Source organism: Macrobrachium rosenbergii, chromosome 28 (genome assembly GCF_040412425.1).
Source record: "Macrobrachium rosenbergii isolate ZJJX-2024 chromosome 28, ASM4041242v1, whole genome shotgun sequence".
NCBI classification, from domain to species: domain Eukaryota; kingdom Metazoa; phylum Arthropoda; class Malacostraca; order Decapoda; family Palaemonidae; genus Macrobrachium; species Macrobrachium rosenbergii.
This window is the reverse complement of record NC_089768.1, coordinates 27,704,738-27,725,909: the sequence shown is the minus strand read 5'-3', so window position 1 is coordinate 27,725,909 and position 21,172 is coordinate 27,704,738. Positions and strand designations below refer to the sequence as shown.

Sequence of the window (21,172 nt, the reverse complement as noted above, 5' to 3'; positions counted from 1 at the left end):
TCAGGGTCTGATCATCACAACTGTATGGCCAGGTACACAAACAACGGCACAACAGAACAACACCTGCTTATTTGCGAGATGGCCGGGACGAGTGGCACACTGCCTCACAGCATCCATTAATAAGTTATCACGGAGATCTGTGAAACCAGGAATCTCATTTAAACTTGTAATAAATTAGAAATACAAAAAAAAAAGGGATAAAAAATGCCTCGATAACAAGGGTCAGTCATAAATACTGAATGTCTTTTTAAAGATGTAGATTAACAACGCGGAGTAAAGTGTAACATTAACTATTTCTTAAGAAATATAATTCATCCTCCGTTTCAGTGTTTGGATTTAGGCCCGACCCTCCTCTCTGTTTTTGAGAATTACTGCCTTCACTCTTATTATTATTATTATTGCCAAAATTGCCACGGTTTTTATCAGTCCAAATATTTTACAGAGAGAGAGAGAGAGAGAGAGAGAGAGAGAGAGAGAGAGAGAGAGAGAGAGAGAGAGAGAGAGAGATTTACTTGTATATCGGTTTCACACCTGGAGTGAGTAACCACCTCGTATAGACCCTCTACCGTATGAAGTTAGACGCTGCTTGTTGCAGTCACTGATAGCAATGATGTTAAATTTGACTTCGTGACTGAAAACCAGGTGCCAAACCGAGTTAGAATCGTGTCCCGTACAGAGATCGCTGACGGGACTGGTGGCATTACATTCCGGCTCACCTGGAAGGATATCAAACAACTTTTTTACCTTATATTTCACTGTATCCTGGAATGATGATTAGCCATGTGGCATCTACGCTCGTTTTCATTTCCAGAATCTTCGAGTAATTTTCGTTTCCGTACCTCCCGTCCTTCACACCCTGCCGACTTAATTACAGTACCCCTGCGTTTCTGCTGGTCCCCCTGCCCTGTCGTCCTCAAACTCCACCCTTATGACGCCCTAAAAATCAATCTCCTTTTCCCTCCCCCTCAGTCTACTTCTCTCACTCCCTAACTCTCATCTCTCACTCTCTACTACTCTCTCTCTCTCTCTCTCTCTCTCTCTCTCTTACCCTCCTAATGTCAATCAATCTTGCAATCACACTTCCAGTGTGCCAGAGCAGTTGATGCTGCTCTCTCTCTCTCTCTCTCTCTCTCTCTCTCTCTCTCTCTCTCTCTCTCTCTCTCTCTCTCTTCCCACTACCAAAAATAAATGGGTTTCTGAAGTAATTCGGAAGGGCGATGGTTTTAAATACCGAAAAATTACGTTCAAAATAATCGATAGATTTAATTCAAGGGATTTATTCATGTACCTTTTCCTCAACGTGAATGAGTGCATGCAAACATACAATAACAATATACACTCGTGTGTATGTGTTAGTATGTGTGTTTGTGTGTATCTGACAGGCAGTCGAATGTAAAAGGTTAAGGAAGCGAACTGGGCAAGCAAACCTCATCCCAAACCAGTGGCTCTTAATCGGAAGGATAACTTCAACTTCTGGAGTCACCCAAGACACGTGGAGAAGACGTATATTAGAACATAAGTCCCGCATCGATATGTAGGTCACCTTACGCTTGCAAAGGTTCAAGTCGACCCAATTGTAAATGGATATTAGCACGTGTAGCAGTTAAGAAGTGGGGGTCGGCACGGCCACCTCGTTCCTAAAAACTTGCCTAGAAACTGGATGGCCATACATATATATATATATATATATATATATATATATATATATATATATATATATATATATATATATATATATATATATATATATATAAAGAAAGAACGGGAGTGCCTAACGAAAATCTGGGTGAAAACCGGTTAAGGGCCAATACAGAACACAAAGAGTTAGCTGTCTCCAAGGTCTCAACAAGTGCCTGTTTACAAAATTAAAAGTTGAGGTTTATGGTGGCGAAAACTCACCGAGTAACATCTGACTCGGAATAATCTGTGTGTGACTTTTAACGAAGCGTTGTGACGATTGTCTTCTGGCTTCTCAAAACTGACCAGAACTGACTCAGGCGTTGACGCTTGCCAACTTAATGGAGAAGATACGTCTAACAAGTAAACTTCCGTTGATGTTCACTGTCGCTGTGACTGTGACTGGACTGCTAACAATAAATCTTGGATGTCCTCCTGATGGTGAACAGTACCCATTTAGTGAGTCTTACTCTTTCATACTCAGTTTTGAAAAGACGGGTAATGCCAATGATAATCTAAGCGGATCTTTCTTTCTAACTCTATAACTGACCAATTTTTTTTATTTAGGAAAACTTTTTGCATTTTATCGGCATTTTAGGCATGCGGTCTAAAAATAGAATTCTAAAACACTAAAGAAAATTTCAAGTTTATCCCTTTCATATATATATATATATATATATATATATATATATATATATATATATATATATATATATATATATATATATATATATATATATATATATATATATATATATACACACACATACAAAATGCAGAACATATGCATATTTCTCCTTCACGCAGAAAATTATGGACACACAATTACCCTCACTGCATGGATTTAAAAATGAATCAAAAAAACCCTACGTCTCAAAAAGTGGAGAACTTACGAATCGAAAGGAAAAAAAAAACGGTTAAGACAACCCTCTGCCAATTAGTATTCCAAAAGCAACGGCAAATTTATTGAGATGCGTAAGTTAGAAAAGGGACGAAAATTTAAGATTTTTTTCTGATTCTTATCTTGAATGCCTTTTGTAAACTTGCCCGACCATTCTCATTTCAGTCACGAGTGATTTTTTTTTTCTTTCTTTCTTTCTTTACCAATAATCTAAAGTTGTGTTGCGGAAACTTTCGTGGTCACGTGACGGATGATAGCAGCGGCCATCTTTAAAGGAGGAAAAAGAAGCACAAGATAAATGCTTGATTCTGAAGTGCCCGGCGGGGGAAGATTATAACGATTACTAATTTTGACTAATTTTACTGTTCCTATGGCGAACGGAGCTTACTGTTTTCTCTACCGACAAGAAGAACGAAACCCGAGGTACACGTGGAATCCGCTTTATTCTTGGTACATGGCTGAAACTTACCAGATAAGATCGATGCTACTGTACTGTATAATAAGTAATCTACATACACACATTTTATATTCATATATATGTGTGTATGTGTGTGCCGATACTGTAAACCTAAGGATACAAGGTCAACGGTGAATGACTACAGGAAGTTTCGCTGGGTTAGTCTGAACAATAGCAAGAAACGGATGAATTTTATGAACCTGGCAAAAATCTTCGCCATCACAGTAAAAAAAAAAAAAAAAAAAAAAAAAAGGAAAAAGCAAAAGCGATCGCGCGTAAATTTTCATGGTACCGTCTCAGCATTGTGACCTCTGTTCCTCTTGACGAGACACACAAAAAAGAAAAGGTGAAATGGATAAATAAAAAAAAAAAACTTTATTTAGAAAAGGAAAAAGGTGTTAGGGAAGGGGAGATGGAACAAAAGCGAGGGAAGAAGAAAAGACAGGAAGAACGAAGGGGTAAATGAGAGAAAAAAAAGTGGATTCAGAGAGGGCGGCTAGTCTGTAATTTTCGTAAAGGTACAGCTGTACTCAGGTGTGGTTATAAATCGTTACACAGGTGTGTGTGTGTGTGTCTGTGTATGTGTACGTCTGTCAAACTGATCATCATTGGCTAGGAAGAGCATTCTGGGTGGGATTGGACGAGGTGAAATAGATAATAAGCAATGTGTCAGAGGCAAATACAGATAGTGAGCAAAGTCTGTACTTATCGATAATGCTAGTTGGGGCATTATACACCTGTCAGTTTTAGCCCTTTCGTTTTCCCCACATGTTCATCCTTTCATTCCTGGCAGAGTCCACTAAATCTCAAATCTTCCTGATTTGTCGCAGAACTCCGTATATTTTCACAGATCTGGAATCTGAAATTCCATTTGGAGGTTTCAAAGAAAAATGAAAATCGATAAAAAAAAATAATTTCCACTCGTAAAAATAATGTCCACTCTGTTCAATAAAGTAGCACTAATAAATTAATGAAAAAAAATCCAGAGTAACCAGAGGGAAAATAATTTTTTTTTTTTTTAAGAGAAACGCCTTTTATCGTATCGAGCGCAGTTGCAATGATAATCAGGAAGCCCGAAAAATGCGAGACAACCATTTATCCAGTTATATTTGATAAGCCGCGTATTTATTTTCATCCTAATAGGCTATTAACTTACAAACGCATATTACATCAAATGTGCTAAAATCATGCTCTGTTTGACAACAGAGGCCGGAGCTCACGACCGAAGCATAATGTAAGCCACGTCGTGTCCGTATATCAAACCCATCAAGTTATCAGCTGACGTGGAAATACAAGATAACAAAAGGCAAAAGAGATTAATGACTTGCAGTACATATGTAATTTTACCATTATTAATATGCTTACATACAATCAAAAGGTCATGGATAATTTTGCGTCACGCAGATACATACAAGGATCACTAATATAAAATTTATTATCATTGCATTTCACATCGCTGTTTTTATATTCGTTCATAGATAAGCATTCTAATCAGTGAAACCTGACTAGTAATTCAATGTCAATTTCTTATGAAAGTGAGCTCATGTTGAGTCCTTTTTTATTTCTTATAAATCTTTCACGCAGACAATGATGACGGATTACTTAGAACCTTTGGTGTGAATCACTTTACGAGTTGATTCCCAGTCGACAAACGCTTTCCAACTATTCTGTTTCTATTTCATCAATCTAACGTTCGTGCGCATAACAGGCCGAAGTGCGCCGGACCAGGTTGCGCCCCTCAATTTATGGAAAATATTTTCCAAATAATAAGAGGCTAAATATATAGCGCTATGAGTAAAGAAGGGTGTTAGGTTTATAATTAATAACAAAACATTTCATAAATTCTACAAAGCGTCGTTAATAATTAATAGCAAAACATCACTCATAATTCAACGTCATAATATCACTCATGATGTATGCCAAAACATCACTTATAATTTAGAGCGCTTAGGTTACAATTCACAGCAAAACGTCCCTTATAATTTATTGTCTGTCGTCACAAGTAGGCCTACTGTTGCTTTGAGCTCCTTGTTTGTTACTGCTTCTTGCTTGCTATATAAGACGTTTCATAACTACAAAATACCGAGGTTTAAATCTTCATATGAAGATTTATGGAGCAAATTCATATGGAGCAAATATGGAGTCGATATAGGAAGCAGAATAAGTTGTTAAAGTTTACACTTGGGAAAAAAAATCCCAAGGAGGTGGGTGTAAAGTGTAGGCGTATCATCAAATAGGACTTTTTTTTTTTGGTGGGGGTTAGTATGGACTCATTTGAAGAGGTGCATGATAGGTCAACGTTCCGTGTTCTCTATTTTTTTTTTTTTTAAATCCCTAGGGTTTTTTTTCAAGTTTACTGCTCCTTAGCGTGTTACATGCTCCTCGACGGGGAGGTTCGCTATCCCCCCCCACCCCCCGTCCCCCGGCAAGCATTGATTTAGCACAGCGTATGTTATTAAGTGCGAGAAAACGTCAGGTAAGTATCTCAAACGAGTGTTACGATGGTCACGGCAACCTACGGCTTGCCACCTAAAATTGCCCCCCACCCTCCTCCCCATCCCACCCCCACCCCCACCAACCAACCCCGCACACTCGTCAGCCCTCGTTTGCCTGCTGACGACGACGAAGGACGGCGCCGATGAGCATAACTACTGTAACGCCAGTTTTTGGAATCTGATCAATCAGCTGACTATTGATGAACGTTCGGAATGTGTTTCTGAGAGCATGTTCACGTCTCGCACAGGTGTCTCTCCCGAGGAACAAGTGTGCACGTGCTGAGAACAGGTGTTTACAACATTATCAGCTTCAGACCTATAATATTACTATTATCGTTACTGTTGTCTTTATTACCGTTATTCAGGAATAATAACGCTAAGTTTTACGAAATAATCAAATGCAACCTTCATGAATTTTAGGTTCAGATTGAAAAAAAAAACACACACACACACACATTAACGCAAGCACCTATGAATTGATATTCATGTGTACTTGTTGATATGCTCTGCGCTGTAAAGAAATAACGTAAAGAAATTTACCTGCGACACGCAAGCAGGCATTTGTCTTTGGTAAGTCTAGCTTATGCAGATCTAGGCCTTGCTTCGCGCACGAAGTCTCAATACGTGATACTGTACCTGTAGAATACTTGTACTGAATAATATAAATCTTTTTGGAACCCGGTACTTTTCTCACAAATTCAAATCAAACCAACTGACATTCATATAAACTAGAAAAATCTAATACCGAAACATATCTGTTCTACTTAACATATGCGTAAATAAGTATGTATGACAGCGCGCGCGTGCACATATACAGTGTACCTCCTCAGAGAGAGAGAGAGAGAGAGAGAGAGAGAGAGAGAGAGAGAGAGAGAGAGAGAGAGAGATTAGTTTTGCCCTAATTTTGAAGGGCTTCCCGTCTTACCTGAAAGATGAAACAAGGGCCTATAGTACTTCGCCTTTTGCCTGCTGAATCCATGTTACTTTGTGTTGCCACTTCCGGGGTGACTTCTCTCGTCTTACAATTATTTGAACATAATATGTGCATATATATATATATATATATATATATATATATATATATATATATATATGTATATATATATTATATATATATAATATATATACATATATATATATATATATATATTATATATATATATATATATATATATATATATATATATATATATATATATATGAATATATATATATATATAAAATGAACATGGAGCACATGGACGTGGAAATATTTACTAGCATTACACTCTGTGCAAAACTGATTTTAAATTGCAAACTTAAAAAACCGTTGGTAATAAAAATTCTTTCTTTGCTGTTTAAACTGAAGATGCTATGGCATACATACAGCAAGGCCCCCTTAGGATTAATTAATTTTATTAACAAGACCTTCCTTCTTAAATCGTGAAGCCAGTAATCACGAATGCGAATGCAAAATTACAGTACACTGCAATTTTCCTTCAATATGATAATGTGTCAGGTCGAATACTCAGGCAACACAATAAGACAGATTCGACACGACAATGTTGCCGGTCGAATATTCAGGCAACACAATAAGACCGATTCGACACGACAATATTGCCGGTCGAATACTCAAGCAACACAATAAGACAGATTCGACACGACAGCGTTGCAGGTCGAATATCCAGGCAACACAGAGCAAGACAGATTCGACACTTTAGAACTGTACGGCATGGAGCGGACTAATCCTCGAGTTCGCAACTTGCACGGAGTATCTACGGGATAGCAAGGCTTGACGTGTGTTTACAAGGCAGCATGCGATCGTAAGAATAACGAGAGGCGAAGCAATAACTAACGAGTGCAAGGACCTTACAACGGAGTTGAAGTCAGTCGAAGTTAGAGATATTATGAGAGTAATTTACAAGATGCAATGCCATTAATTCAACTCGACCAAAAACAATGAAGAGCCTCGTTCAATATAGTTATAACGATACTTCATAAGTCCCGCAGTATTCAGGAGAAGCTGCTTGGAGATATATTCAGAGTATCTACGGAGAAAATGCTGCTTCTCTGAGACAGATTCTACCGGGCTCATCGTCGATCTTTTTAAAACATAATTGTTATTTCCTATCCCAAAATGCTGATAGATTCTAGAGGTTCAAATTCCAAAGTTATAGGAGCATGAAATAAATACGAATTACACACATTAACTATATTCAGATATATAAAATTTTTGTAGCAAACGCGTGACTTTCTAATGTCCACAAATATTAAACCGCAAATATCGTTTAATATCAAATTCACTATACTTTGGGAATAACTTACACCCAAGACGAATTATCACCGATATGTGCTTCGTCCCCCTGCATGATTCGAACCGTTGTCTGGTTTAGAAAAAACGACAGTGACTGACCACCTAGGTATCAAGTAAGATATATATATGTATATATAAAATTTAAGTGTCCAGTGTGTGTGAGCGCGCATTTTGCTAATCAAATCCCGATATATGACATTTAGGCTTGTAATCTATATAGGACACGACAGAATCGCAGCCTCCTCAGATGCGCAGAAGCCTTCAGACGAGATGCTTGTTTCTTCGAAGACCAACAACCGTCCACCATCACGGCTGTGTGTGTGTGTGTGTGTGTATGTGTATGTGTATGTGTATGTGTGTGTGTGTTTATTCTCCGCCACGGCGACCGGCGACCAAACAACGGAGATACAGATAATCTCCCGACCAATAGAGTGACTGTTCAGACAGTGACTGTTCAGACATTAATTGAGGCTGTGGTTGACGAAAGTGTGTGAAAGAACCAGGCGGGTCATTATGACTAGACAGACATGAAGCTGCCTGAAAGATTCTGATTGATCCTCGTCATGCACGCGCGAACACGCACATAACTAGCTGCAGGCAATTTCCTCTAAGAAGGGGAACGGGGAGGAAATTATTTACGACATTCTTCGGCGTTATGTGTGAGTGCGTGCGTCTGCTGCGCCGGTGCTTTTGTGAGTGCGTGCGTGCGTGCGTGCGTGCGTGCGTGTGTGGTTATAAAATTATATGTGTAAGTATATATATATACACATTTATAAATACATATATAAATGTATATATATACATATATATGTACATTTATATAAGCATGTATATAAATATACCTATATACACATTTTATAAACAGTGCTTTTGTGACTGCGTGCGTGCGTGTGTGTGTTATAAATTATATATATATATAAATATATATATATATATATATATATATATATATATATATATATATATATATATAATGTATATATGTACTGTATATATACCTACACATATACAGTACATATGTACATATATATAGATATGTATAAACAAATAAATAAAATATATATATACATTTATATATGCATGTATAAATAAATCTATATACAAATTTTATATACATATATATATATATATATATATATATATATATATATATATATATGCATGCCTGTATTTAAAGTTAAATTATAATTAAGAATACCAGCAATAGTTTATACATGATAGCCATTTTTCTACGGAATTTCTTTAGGAGTATATTTAAAATGAGAATTAAAATATACGATTTATAGATAGATATAGACAGACGGTTAAACAGATACATCGGCTCCTGGGTTTCAACTGTTGGCAAGACAAATGCAATCCAATAATGCGTTACCTTTCATTTACCTGTTGAAGTACGATATTTCTTTTTTTTTTTTTTTTTTAAGCAAGCGAGCGAACCGTTTCGGGAGAGAGGCGTGCGCTCCTCTCCCCTGCATAGCGCGTCAAGTGTTTAATGGAAAGTGGAAGCTTAGGCGGCGGTGGTTGGGAGAAACGACTCCGATGCGGTTTTACGGGATGGGTCTGTCGTCACCAAGTGTGAGAAAGCTTTAAACTTTACAAAGAAAGACACAGGAGGCGAAAAATGAAGACTCACTCCATGGTAATCAAGACTTTGTGGTTTTCTGCCTTCCAAGGAAACCTATCTTTCAGGAAACCCTTCTGGTTTCTGTTTTCGGAGGAATGCTTTTTTTTTTTTTTTTCCAAGAACCCCCTCATTCAGATTGGTACCTTCCTCTTCAAAATCTAAGAGGGCTTGCTGTAAGTGGCCACCATGGTAGTTCTCACACACACACTTTAATATGAAATTAGTCTTGGGGAAGGGTGCCGGTATCCTTTTCCGGGGATCCTGTGATTGGTACAAACCTTGCAGTATCACTTACACTTACAACATGCTTTAAAGTTTATATCAGTTACTTTCCTGTGTATCTTGTGATTCCTGATTTGCATGATAAAGTTCTATTTCATAAAAGAAAATACCAGAGACAAAAATGTTTAGCTTCAGTGCACTCCCCTCGGTTCTCGTCTCGAGCAATAACGTTTTAAGGATTTCCAAAGCGGAGAAGAAGTCGAAATGAACAAAGAATAAGGAACCAGCAATTCAAAGGCGATCGTCAGCAAAGGGAGCGCGAGTACCCGGTAATTAAGCACGAGCTCATCCAGACTTCCTCCTTTTCAAGATCAGCTGTTTTGAGTCCAACACCAGATTCACTCCCAGGTTTTTACGACCGGTGAATGATGTAACCGAGTTCCAGAGTTTCCTTATCGAGATCCTGCAATTGACCACATCGACTTGAGGCGTTGGAGGGTAGGGAAGAAGGAGGAGGAGGAGGAGGAGGAGGAGGAGGAGGAGGAGGAGGAAAGAGGGAGGGGGATCTCCTCTCGGAGGATATTGTGGCTTTGCGAATCAGCCGGAGTACCCATTAACTTCTTGTCCAGCCAGTCCAGAGACCCTGGAGGTAACAATCAAGCGATCCAGTTTCTGTCTTCGAGGGGTTCCTCTCCCTCCGTGGCACCCCCAAATCCCTCCCAAAGCTCTACTTCTCGCACTCCCCCCGAAGGAGTTACTTCTTCACCTTTTATCCTTAACATTTTCGACGTAACGTCAAAAATTTCTCTTTTCCATCGGACTGTCTTTTTTAACAGCCAGCTGTCAAGTTTTTCCACATACTGTATTTTTTTCTTCAGTGTTTAGATGACCGCCAAGATTATGTCCACATTTAAGGTAGCATTTCCATGACAGGTTTAACTGGTGAATGCGAAATTTGCTAAGTGGGGGCTAACGAATTTGATTAAATACACATCAAATTTGAAATTCTCAAATATTTCCACAAGACGTGAATGCGATACCATTTCCATGTCCCTAAATTACACAAATAATTTCATCGACCAAATATAGATAAATGATTAAAAATTACACATTTTACAATATACAAATATCCCGAGTGTTAACTGATCATGACTCTTTCATTATTTCCTGGCATCAAAGTCCCCAACTACTGAAGAGTCTCCCATTTTTTCTAATTAATATAACGTTCGAGATACGGAAGGCGCTAAAGCACATTAATTTTGATACTTTCAAAAAAAAGTGGGGGGTGGGGAGGGGGCTTTAGTGCTGCTGGTTCTTGATGTAAAAAATGTGGGCGTGGTGGAAGGCGTCTTTCCTGTGAAGGGCGTCGACAAGGTTTTCTGGACTGACACACGGACAAAATGAAAGCTGGGACGATTGGAAAGTGTAACATGCTAGAAGGCCAAGTGTGACACCCTTCAGAATAAATTATGATCATCCTTAATTACGCACGAGTCAATACATCAGTTTATTGACTTTATTCTTCTACAAAAAAACTGCTGCAAGTCAACGAGGGCGTGCTGGAGTTATTCTCAGGCTATCTTGTGCTGGCGCTGCAGCGTCCAAAGAAAGGGATTAAATGTCATTAAAAGTGTGAGCTTTAACACTGCGAGGGACAGAGGGAAGGAGGGAGTATGGAGGTTTAGAAAGCTCAAACACCCCCCCCCCCTTGGGGGAACCAGGACTAAACGATTCGGATTGTTCAGCGCCTTAGGGCCCAGTCATATTTATACATCCGTATACGTGCTTAACGCGAATATTTCGTTTAGAGTTCCACGTAGTTCTTTTTGGATCACGGAGAGACGGTTAAGTTGATCCACATGACAGGACACTGTTCTACTGTTCTGTGGGCGTGTCCTCGGCGTGGGCGTCAGACTAAGGCCGTCAGGCAGCTGCATAACGGGGAGTCGTCTATGCACCAACAAGAGCCTTGAGACTACTTGAGGACAGCTACTATCTGCAGCAGCCTCCAACGTCAATTCCTTTTCTCTCAGCAGCCCCTCTCTTCCCCACTCCCTTAAACCCCCTAACCCCTTCCCTGTCCCCCCCCACCCCTCCCTCCAACATGCACAGACACAATCGCAACCCACTCCAACAACCTCCAACCTCTCACCCGTCGGACCTCGTTTGCCTCTCAGATAAGTTGAGGCTTTTATCTTGCCTCTCCTTTTGGCTACGAGAAGTACTTGTACAACGAAAATGCTTCCAAGGAGTTTTCCCGTGCTCGGGCGGTTATCATTCTGATAGAGCAGCGAAATTCTCCAAAGAAGCAAATCAAGGGCTCTATCACGGACAACCCAAGACTTTTGTGCAGCATTTCCCGATAAAGGAACAAGGACAGCGAACAACAGAGGAATCAAGTCTTTCAAGGCTCTTACAGTTGCAAGAACACTTTCGGGGAGGACATTATTATTATTATTATTATTATTATTATTATTATTATTATTATTATTATTATTATTATTATTATTTATGGGCACTTACTCTTGTAAAACAAGCACAAAAATCGTTGTGGGAAAAAGAAAAGATGAGAGAATTAGAGAGGGATACAAGAGAGAATTTCATGTGCGCTATCTTATCAAGTAACAGTACAGTGATGATTGATGTGTTTATTTCCAAGATGTAGACGATTTTTCACCGCTATGTCACTTCAGCCAAGTAAAAATACAGTGTATGAAAGGCGAAAAGCAGTGACGTATATGCGCGCAGCATTCCTAGCGTTCTCAAGTTAATCGTGGATGATGTCAAACCTATATATATATATATATATATATATATATATATATATATATATATATATATATATATATATATATATATATATATATATATATATATATATATATATATATATATATATATAGGGACGCGAAAAAATTAATGTGGTATATAATTGTTGTTCGCAATATATGCATGCATACTGTTCTATACATAAATGTAATATATAATATATATATATAAATATATATACATAATATATATATATATTATAACTATATATAATATATATATTTATATACATTTATATATATATATATAATATATATATATTTTCATGTATCGAACAACAATTATACACCATATATTATATACCACATGAATTTTTCGTGTTCCTACCGCTTTTGTCAGCAAGGTGACACTCGGCCGAGTTTCCGAAACCGCATAAGATCATAATCGCCAAGGGTCGCCCTTTTAGAATGTGGGTGAAGCTCCTGCAGAAGTAAGTCGTACTCGACGCCTCACGGGTCATGGGCGCACATACCTTTCACCGGTCGCTTTGTTGCGTGTTATTCCGAAGCTGTTCAGTTCTCTGAATGAAGAACTTGTTTCGTTAATGATGTGTATTAGTTCATTTTGTATATATAACTTATTAAAATGTCGTTTCCAGTTCAAGCGGAGATGCAATGCATTGCTACTCTAAAATAATTCTCCTTGTATTTTAATTACATTTTTATCTATTTATATATTAATTTGTTAAGTTAGTTTTCCTTTTTTAGTAACTGATCTCTTCTTTCTGTATTTGCTGTCAACTTCCGTTACTTCTTTCTAACGAATGCCATATTCTTTGGAAGCTTGAATTTAAAGTCAATGGCCCCTGTGGGCTTGTTCCCTACAAATAAGATTCATCTTCTCAATAATAATAATAATAATAATAATAATAATAATAATAATAATAATAATAATAATAATAATAATAATAATAATAATAATAATAATAATAATAATAATGTATCGACTGTTTAATTTCTGAGAGCGTTGATCTTAAATAAAATACTAATACGGATTACCTAATTTTTGGCAGTATTTATCTTAAATAAAATACTAATCATTTTCGTATTCTACTTACCGATCGAAATCTTCAAGACCATAAATTTGAGTTTCAATAAAAAAAAAAAAAAACATTTAAAACATTCATTAAGCAAAATTTATTACCATCAACAACAGGAACGCCACAAATAAATAAGGTGCTTACCATCACAAATAGTATTGCATTATCGATAATGAAATTAGCGGTAAAGATAATGCTAGCTCAGTAGCTTAACGTATTAACATCGGTGAGACTAATCTGTCAATGCCTTTTTTTTTTTTTTTCATCACACTTGTTCCCATGTAGACAGTCTGTCCCTTATATAATTCTCTCACCTTAATAGCGTGACCTAGGGAAATGTGAACAGACAGGCTAATAAGTGTAGCCTACATTTGCATGTGGTTTTTAATGTTGCATACGCGATAACATATCGGAATTCGAATGTATATGCTAATAACGTACACTAGGAAAAATAACCTATCATCTGGTGCAAACGTTCAGCAGTTCATTTTGTGGAACGAATAACTCATAGTCTGTGTGGTGTATGTGTGTGTGTATATATATATATATATATATATATATATATATATATATATATATATATATATATATATATATATATATATATATATATGTATATATATTATATATACAAATATATATGTATATAATACACACACACACACACACACACACACACACACACATATATATATATATATATATATATATATATATATATATATATATATATATATATATATATATATATATATATATATATATATATATATATATATATATTTATATATATACACACACACGGCTTTGACACACTTCGGAACATAGCTGAGTTGAAAATTTATATCATTGCTAAACATTTTATACAAATATAACCGATACTTGTACGTGGATACTAACGTTGTACACTGAAAAAAAAATAGTAAACGGAAAATAAAATTATATCTTACGTTATCCTTATAATATCTATTCTCATCTTGCCACTCGCTCCAAGCCCTCTTGGAACAGATTGGGGCACAACACACGAACGAATTGGCGCAGTCTGCGCAGATTTACTCGACAGGTGGTTTGTGTGTGTGTTTATGTTTATCTCTCTCTCTCTCTCTCTCTCTCTCTCTCTCTCTGTGAAGGTGGACGTTTTAGAGCATTCCAACATAATCTCTAACACGTTTTTTTCTTAGCCGTTGACCAATGTTATTGTCTTACAGCCTTAATCCCATTTACATTTACGACCAGCGCTTGCCACCGACGCAATACTCTTTTTTATTTTTTTAATACTTTCTCCCTTTAGCTTTCACAGTAATTTTATTTTGCCTTCCGATAATAATAATAATAATAATAATAATAATAATAATAATAATAATAATAATAATAATAATAATAATAATAATAATAATTATTATTATTATTATTATTATTATTATTATTATTATTATTATTATTATTCCAACTGATACAGCTGTCATTTTCCGTTGCTGCTGTTGCCATCAATAAACATTACCATGGAAACGTCAACACTGCGTCACCTCACGGGTTACAGCGCAAACGATCAAACAACATACGGAACAGAAACTGAACACGAGAGAGGAAAACCCCCTACAAAAGAAAAGCGTCGCTTTTCGGCAAATAGCATCCCCCCAAAATTTCTAATAAACTTTCCAAGTGCGAAATTCATTGCCATTAGTTTTAAACAACTAGCATATAACAGACTGGAATGAAACGAAATTAATATTATTTGCCGGCTGCTGTGGGTATGAAGTGATCCGTAAAATGCCCGAACAAAAACACGCGGTGGCAAAAATACAAAAGAATTCTAATTCAGATGGAATGACATTAAAATGTTACGGGTTACTTGCGCACACATGCATGCATGCGAGTATGCATATGATATGCTCTTATGCACGCGATTGAGCGGGTATAGGTTTCCACCGTGACATGTATACCCAGATTTTATGGTACGCCGTAGGCTATCTTTAAATACTGGGGAGAAACATAATAACTCTCCATAATAATTCCCAAATATTCGCAATCCCCAGATGATAACACCGAATTCTGTACAGTATACGGACTATGTGTATCTACTGTATATATCCATCTATCTATATACCAGTACACGGCACTCATATCAGCGGATAAATATTTCCGTCAGTGGTCAAAAATGAGAAGTGGCAGAGTATATTTGCATATTTAGCGTCTATGAATGAAAGTGCGTGCATGTATATGTGTGGAGCTTAGCCGCCTAGAAAAAAGAAGTACCGGAAGCGAGGTTAATAATAATAATAATAATAATAATAATAATAATAATAATATAGTAAACACTAATAAATTACAAGTGAAGTGAAGCGCACTGGGGTTTGAAGAATGAGTTACATTTGTAGCCACTAGGAGCCTGCTGTATAAAAAAAAAATAATAATAATAATAAAAAAAGAGCGATATGGAATTAAATCGAATAAGAAAAAAAGAGGAGGAAAAAAATGCCAAATGGCTGAATCGAATCCGCGATTAGCATAAATTCTGGAACGTTGGATATTTTGGTGGGGGAAAATGTTTCGATAAATTGGGAATGAAATGACCGGTATAAATGTTTCAATGAAATGCTGGTGCCGGTCGCTCTCTGAAACGAGAGAAGGGGAAAAATGTTCATCGAAATGTCCAGGTTGGAATAAGAATGAGGGGATCGGGGTGGGGACCGGACAGGGTGTATGGGTAGTTGGGGAGGCATGGATGGAGGGGGGGGGGGAGTGGGTGAAAAGGGATTGGAGAAGGGAAAATTAATGCATAATCATGAATTATTAAAAGACTGAGAGACAGACAGAGGACTTTAAACAAGGAGCTGAAAGAGTGCCTTGCCTCACCTTAGAGCAGAATTACCACTGAAAGATTTTAATTATAACAGAATCACAGGATGACAGATTTTATTTGTATATATATATTACACCTGGAACAATTGCTGAAAAAAAACTTAGCGACAAATATGAGTTGAAAAAATAATGCTTGTTACTAAGTTCTATTACACTTAATGTATTCCTGTGCAGGTATCCCTTGATCAGTGATAAATATTACGTCTGCAAATATGTATATATTTGCATATTTTCATAACTTATCAAGTAAATTATTTCAAAGTAAATGATACCAACACAGTGCATTTACTTATTTACGTAAACCTTGATCTTTCAAAACTAATCTTGAATTCTCTCTCTCTCTCTCTCTCTCTCTCTCTCTCTCTCTCTCTCTCTCTCTCTCCTTCTTCTTTCTCATCCTTCATCTGACTGCAGCAACCGGTCACATTTCGGCGATAAGCGAATTTCAAACCGCTGCTTCCCCGGTGCATGCGCGCGCGCGCGGAAACAAGACCGTCGTGGCGGGCACAATACCGGAGCCACTCCCAGTAGATGCATAATCACAGCTCCCGGTAAAGACCTAATTAAAGTCCCGGTTAAATGCGCAATTAAGCCCTCATGTAGCGAAATGCATCATTATGGCTAATTATCTCTTATTATTCTCATTTTCCTTTAAAATCCAGCAGCAGACAACCAGTTAAGGGATTAGATACGACGTTTGCTAGCAAGGCGCCTCCCGGCTCCCTCGCTTCTTCTTGTAATGTCCGTTCGTCCCTCGCTTGGTTTGGTTTGTCCGTCTGTCCGTCTTGATTCAGTTGTCTGTCTGACAGTTTGTCTTGGTGCAGCTGTCCGTCTGTCAGTCTGTCTTAATTTAGTTGTCTGCCTGTTCGTCTGTTATCGTATAGTTCCCTTTCTGTCAGTTGAGCTTCTCTAAGTTTGCTTTGTCATGTCGAAATTTAGTGCAGAGAGAGAGAGAGAGAGAGAGAGAGAGAGAGAGAGAGAGAGAGAGAGAGAGAGCAAACTCCTTTCTCCCTAACCCCCTTCCTACCCACACAGATGCCAAATACCCTCTACATCACAACCGAATTAACCGCACTGAAGAGAGAAATGGGTGTAATGGGGAGGGAGGGGGTGCGAGCACTGTACCCTTCTGGGGGGAGGAACACCACCGGGTCGGTGGAGACGGATAGCCGGCCAATTAGCCTCATTATCCGGACCGTTTGTCTTCATCTGCGCCGATTATCCGAAGGCTGCATCACACACACGCCGCCCATAAGGAACAGTCTGCGTCCGGATGAAGGAAAAAATATTATATTAATAATTATAATGTTCAAGGGGATAAAGACATGTAAGAGGCAATGGTGAGAGATGGTGATGATGATGAGAAAGGGAGAAGTGGAGGAGGAAGAGGAGGAGTAGGAAGAGGAGTAGGAGGAGGAAGAGGAGGAAGAGGCAGGATACGCTGTGACGAAAAGGATGAAAGGGAGAGAGGGCGATAATGACTGGGAACGAAGACGACAAAAAAAAAAAGAGCTTAAACGGAAGAAAAATAGAAAAAAAAATATTTATATAAATGCATGGGAAATAAAAAAACATTACAAATGAAAAAAACAATTTTTTTTATGTATGAAAGGATGAAGACGAAAATTATTTTATAATTTAAGTTGCATCTATTTAACAAGCCTGAATGATTCTCCAAATTAACAGGAGTGATTACTCCAAAACATAAACTTGCTTGTAACCTGTTTTGCATACAAGGTCATCTTATATGCTACTAAAAATAGTGATAAGGATGATAGTGACAAAGTTCGAGGTAATAGAAAACCTTTTCTTTCCAGGGGATGAAGCGCGAAGATCGTTTTCCTCTATCCAATCTTCCTTTTGTTGCTTCGATCAAGGTAAACCTATTATCATTCTTTTTTTTTTTTTTCCTTAAATGAAATCTGTGTTACTAAGATCAGTGTGTTATTGTGTTCAATGCCATATTAATAAATGTCATGTGTTTTTAACAAGGGCTGAAGGCGAGCAATAAATACAAGCAAATATATAATGTAATAAAGTGTTCCAAATTGACCTTTGAAAATTTTTTATGTATGTATGTATATACTGTATATGTGTCTATATACGTATACGTATGTATAATATATATATATATATATATATATATATATATATATATATATATATATATATATATATATATATATACACAACAGGTTTTATTCACACAACCGTTACAAAGATTTGTCTCTTGTAAATGGTTCACGACTTAGTGACTGTCTCTTCGAACAGTGTTTAAAAAAACTATACCAAATAACACATATAAAATAATTCATATAAAAGGGTTACAGATAAAAGTAGCGTGGAAAAAAATTATTAAATTTAATTGAAGTAATAAAATACTGCTGATAGCATCAAGAAAAAACAAGATGGACTCAGATAAAAAAAAAAAACACGAGAAGTTTTACGCGTATCAGAAATGAAGCGATTTTTAATGCGATTTTATTCACAAAATCCGACGTAATGCGAGAAATGGGATTACACTCACAAAAAAGAAAGAAAAAAAAAGCTTTGACATAATTCATTAGGATGGGGACACATAATTACAGGGTTTTAATGACGGTTGCTTTAATTGTTGTGTTTGTTGTCGCCTCCGAGGTGTTGCGGGTGACGCTGCTGCCTTTCACGCACGGCCCTGGGGGTGGGGGGGGAGGAGTGAGGGGGGGTTAGGGAGTCAATGTTTCCCTCTAGGATAAGGGCGGTTAGGGGGGATTAAAACATATAACATCATAGCGAATAAACACTGTTGCCATTCATGTCGTTACAGACTTTCGGAGAAAATCTCGGAGTTTTGTGTCGCCGTTTAATTTCACTCACGCAAGTTGACGTGTGTGTGTTTGCTTAAGATCCTCGCACGCAAGTGCATCCACTAAGCATCTTCAACTTTTTAAAAGTTTATTACAAAACTATTCACCAGTCAGTGACCGCTCAATTAAGTCGTGCATTGACTAATACGATAATTACCCGCTAAATTACGGAATGACATTTCATTAGCACAGCAAAGCGTTACTGCTTTAATTGTGAAGTTTGAAGAACGTCAGGGTGGCATCACAGTCCGTCCATCTGTCCGTTAATTAGAAGAGACTTCCGTTAAAACTTCGCAGGGAATTAAGTCATAAGAAAAATATAATTTAAAAAAATGACGGAAATTTTTAAACTGTCAAAATCAGAGCGGGAGTCTTCCCATTGTTCATGAGTCACTTGAGCCCAATCCTGTTAAGTAAATGAACACCACAAGAATAACAATGTTGATAAGTGTCAATATTTCAAGGCCGATGAAATAAGCTATTCTGGACTACAGCGGCAGTACCGAACGTAATACTGATTACTGAATAATATAAATGGAAACATTATGTCGCTTATTATACATTATAATTATTTCCGTATAAGCGTACGTTAATAGGAGTGTACATTTAATTGACATTTTTCACTAAAAATTGGTTTCATATTCAGTAGGGAGACTCTTCAACACAGAAAAGGGTTTAGAATTTTAGAAATTTTGACAAATTAACTGCTCTTGTCACATCGTGTCACTAAAATAAATGTTGATTTAATATATTCAAATCAAGCAGGAGAATAATAATAATAATAATAATAATAATAATAATAATAATAATAATAATAATAATAATAACAGTGTCTCATTAGTCATCAGTGCCACAGAAAAACAGTTTTTAAATTTTTTTATATGACTGCCACTCTACATAAATCACACTATTCTTTCACACCTGAGTAACAGATTCCTGTGCTTCATTTTGATACACGGGCAATTTTGAATGTCACGACAGGAACTTATTTTAATGGAAATTTGCTCTATGCAAGGGAATAATTATTCTTTACTAAAATTCTGTATCGGATGCTTTGAAATCCCAGAGAGACCCGTGCGTGTGATAAATGAGAACAGTCTCGCAGAAGAATACGTAAATAGGAGGTAGACCGGACTTCTTAAAATATCAAAATGGGGAGGAAGAGACTGAGGAGACCTGCGCCTAACGAGAACAAAGCAGGATGTTTGTTTTTTGACGAAGTGACGCCATCAACTAGAACGTAGTTTGCATTTTAGAGACGTCTAAGGGTCGTGACGCGGACACATTCCTCCGAGGCGTTTTTGGGGGGTATTCTGTAGGCAATGCCACGGGGAAGAAAATGGCACCGATTTAGAGTTGAAACACTTTAAATAGGACGCTCCCGACGCCATCATGCGTCTTCATAGAGACCCACATGGGTATTAATGGCCGAAGGCCAGGAAAAATTCCGAAATGAAGAAAAACGGAGACAATTATTATTCTTTGATGGCACTTCTCAAGTTTATTCGTTGATAGCATATAACCTACACAGATTTAAAAAAGTAATGTAAATAGATTTGTTGGTATACAAACAATTAGATATATGTATGTTTTTATATGGAGATTCTATATATATATATATATATATATATATATATATATATATATATATATATATATATATATATATATATATATATATATATATATATATAATTTTAGCATTGCACTTTCGCAGTGAGTGGTGCTAAAAGGATCTACAATGATGTCCCGTGGGATAAATGTCTCGTCGGATGAATAACTTATATAACGATATATCTTCTGTAAATCAAGATTGTCGTAAAATGTTTCTGTGCCAGGGTGCTGAATCACGACACCTATTAAAATGCTTTCTTTTTCCAAAATATAACCACCACTTGCCCACCTCCTCTCCGCCGTCCAAATGGGA

At 37.1% G+C, this 21,172-nt stretch overlaps 1 protein-coding gene across 17 annotated transcripts in view; it reads left to right on the top strand.

The window, feature by feature from the left end:
- The window catches only part of LOC136854161 (uncharacterized), a 307,624-nt gene that overhangs the window by 89,528 nt on the left and 196,924 nt on the right, over positions 1-21,172 (top strand). For 14 of the 17 annotated variants that reach the window (XM_067130411.1, XM_067130410.1, XM_067130413.1 and 11 more), the window contains one exon: positions 18,217-18,276. The exons of the other annotated variants lie outside the window; for them this stretch is intronic. Coding sequence is in view for 12 of the 14 variants with exons in the window: in XM_067130413.1 (XP_066986514.1) it covers positions 18,220-18,276 (57 nt within the window). In the remaining 2 variants the exon portion in view is untranslated. The remainder of the gene's footprint in view (positions 1-18,216; positions 18,277-21,172) is intronic. 17 annotated transcript variants of the gene reach the window in all.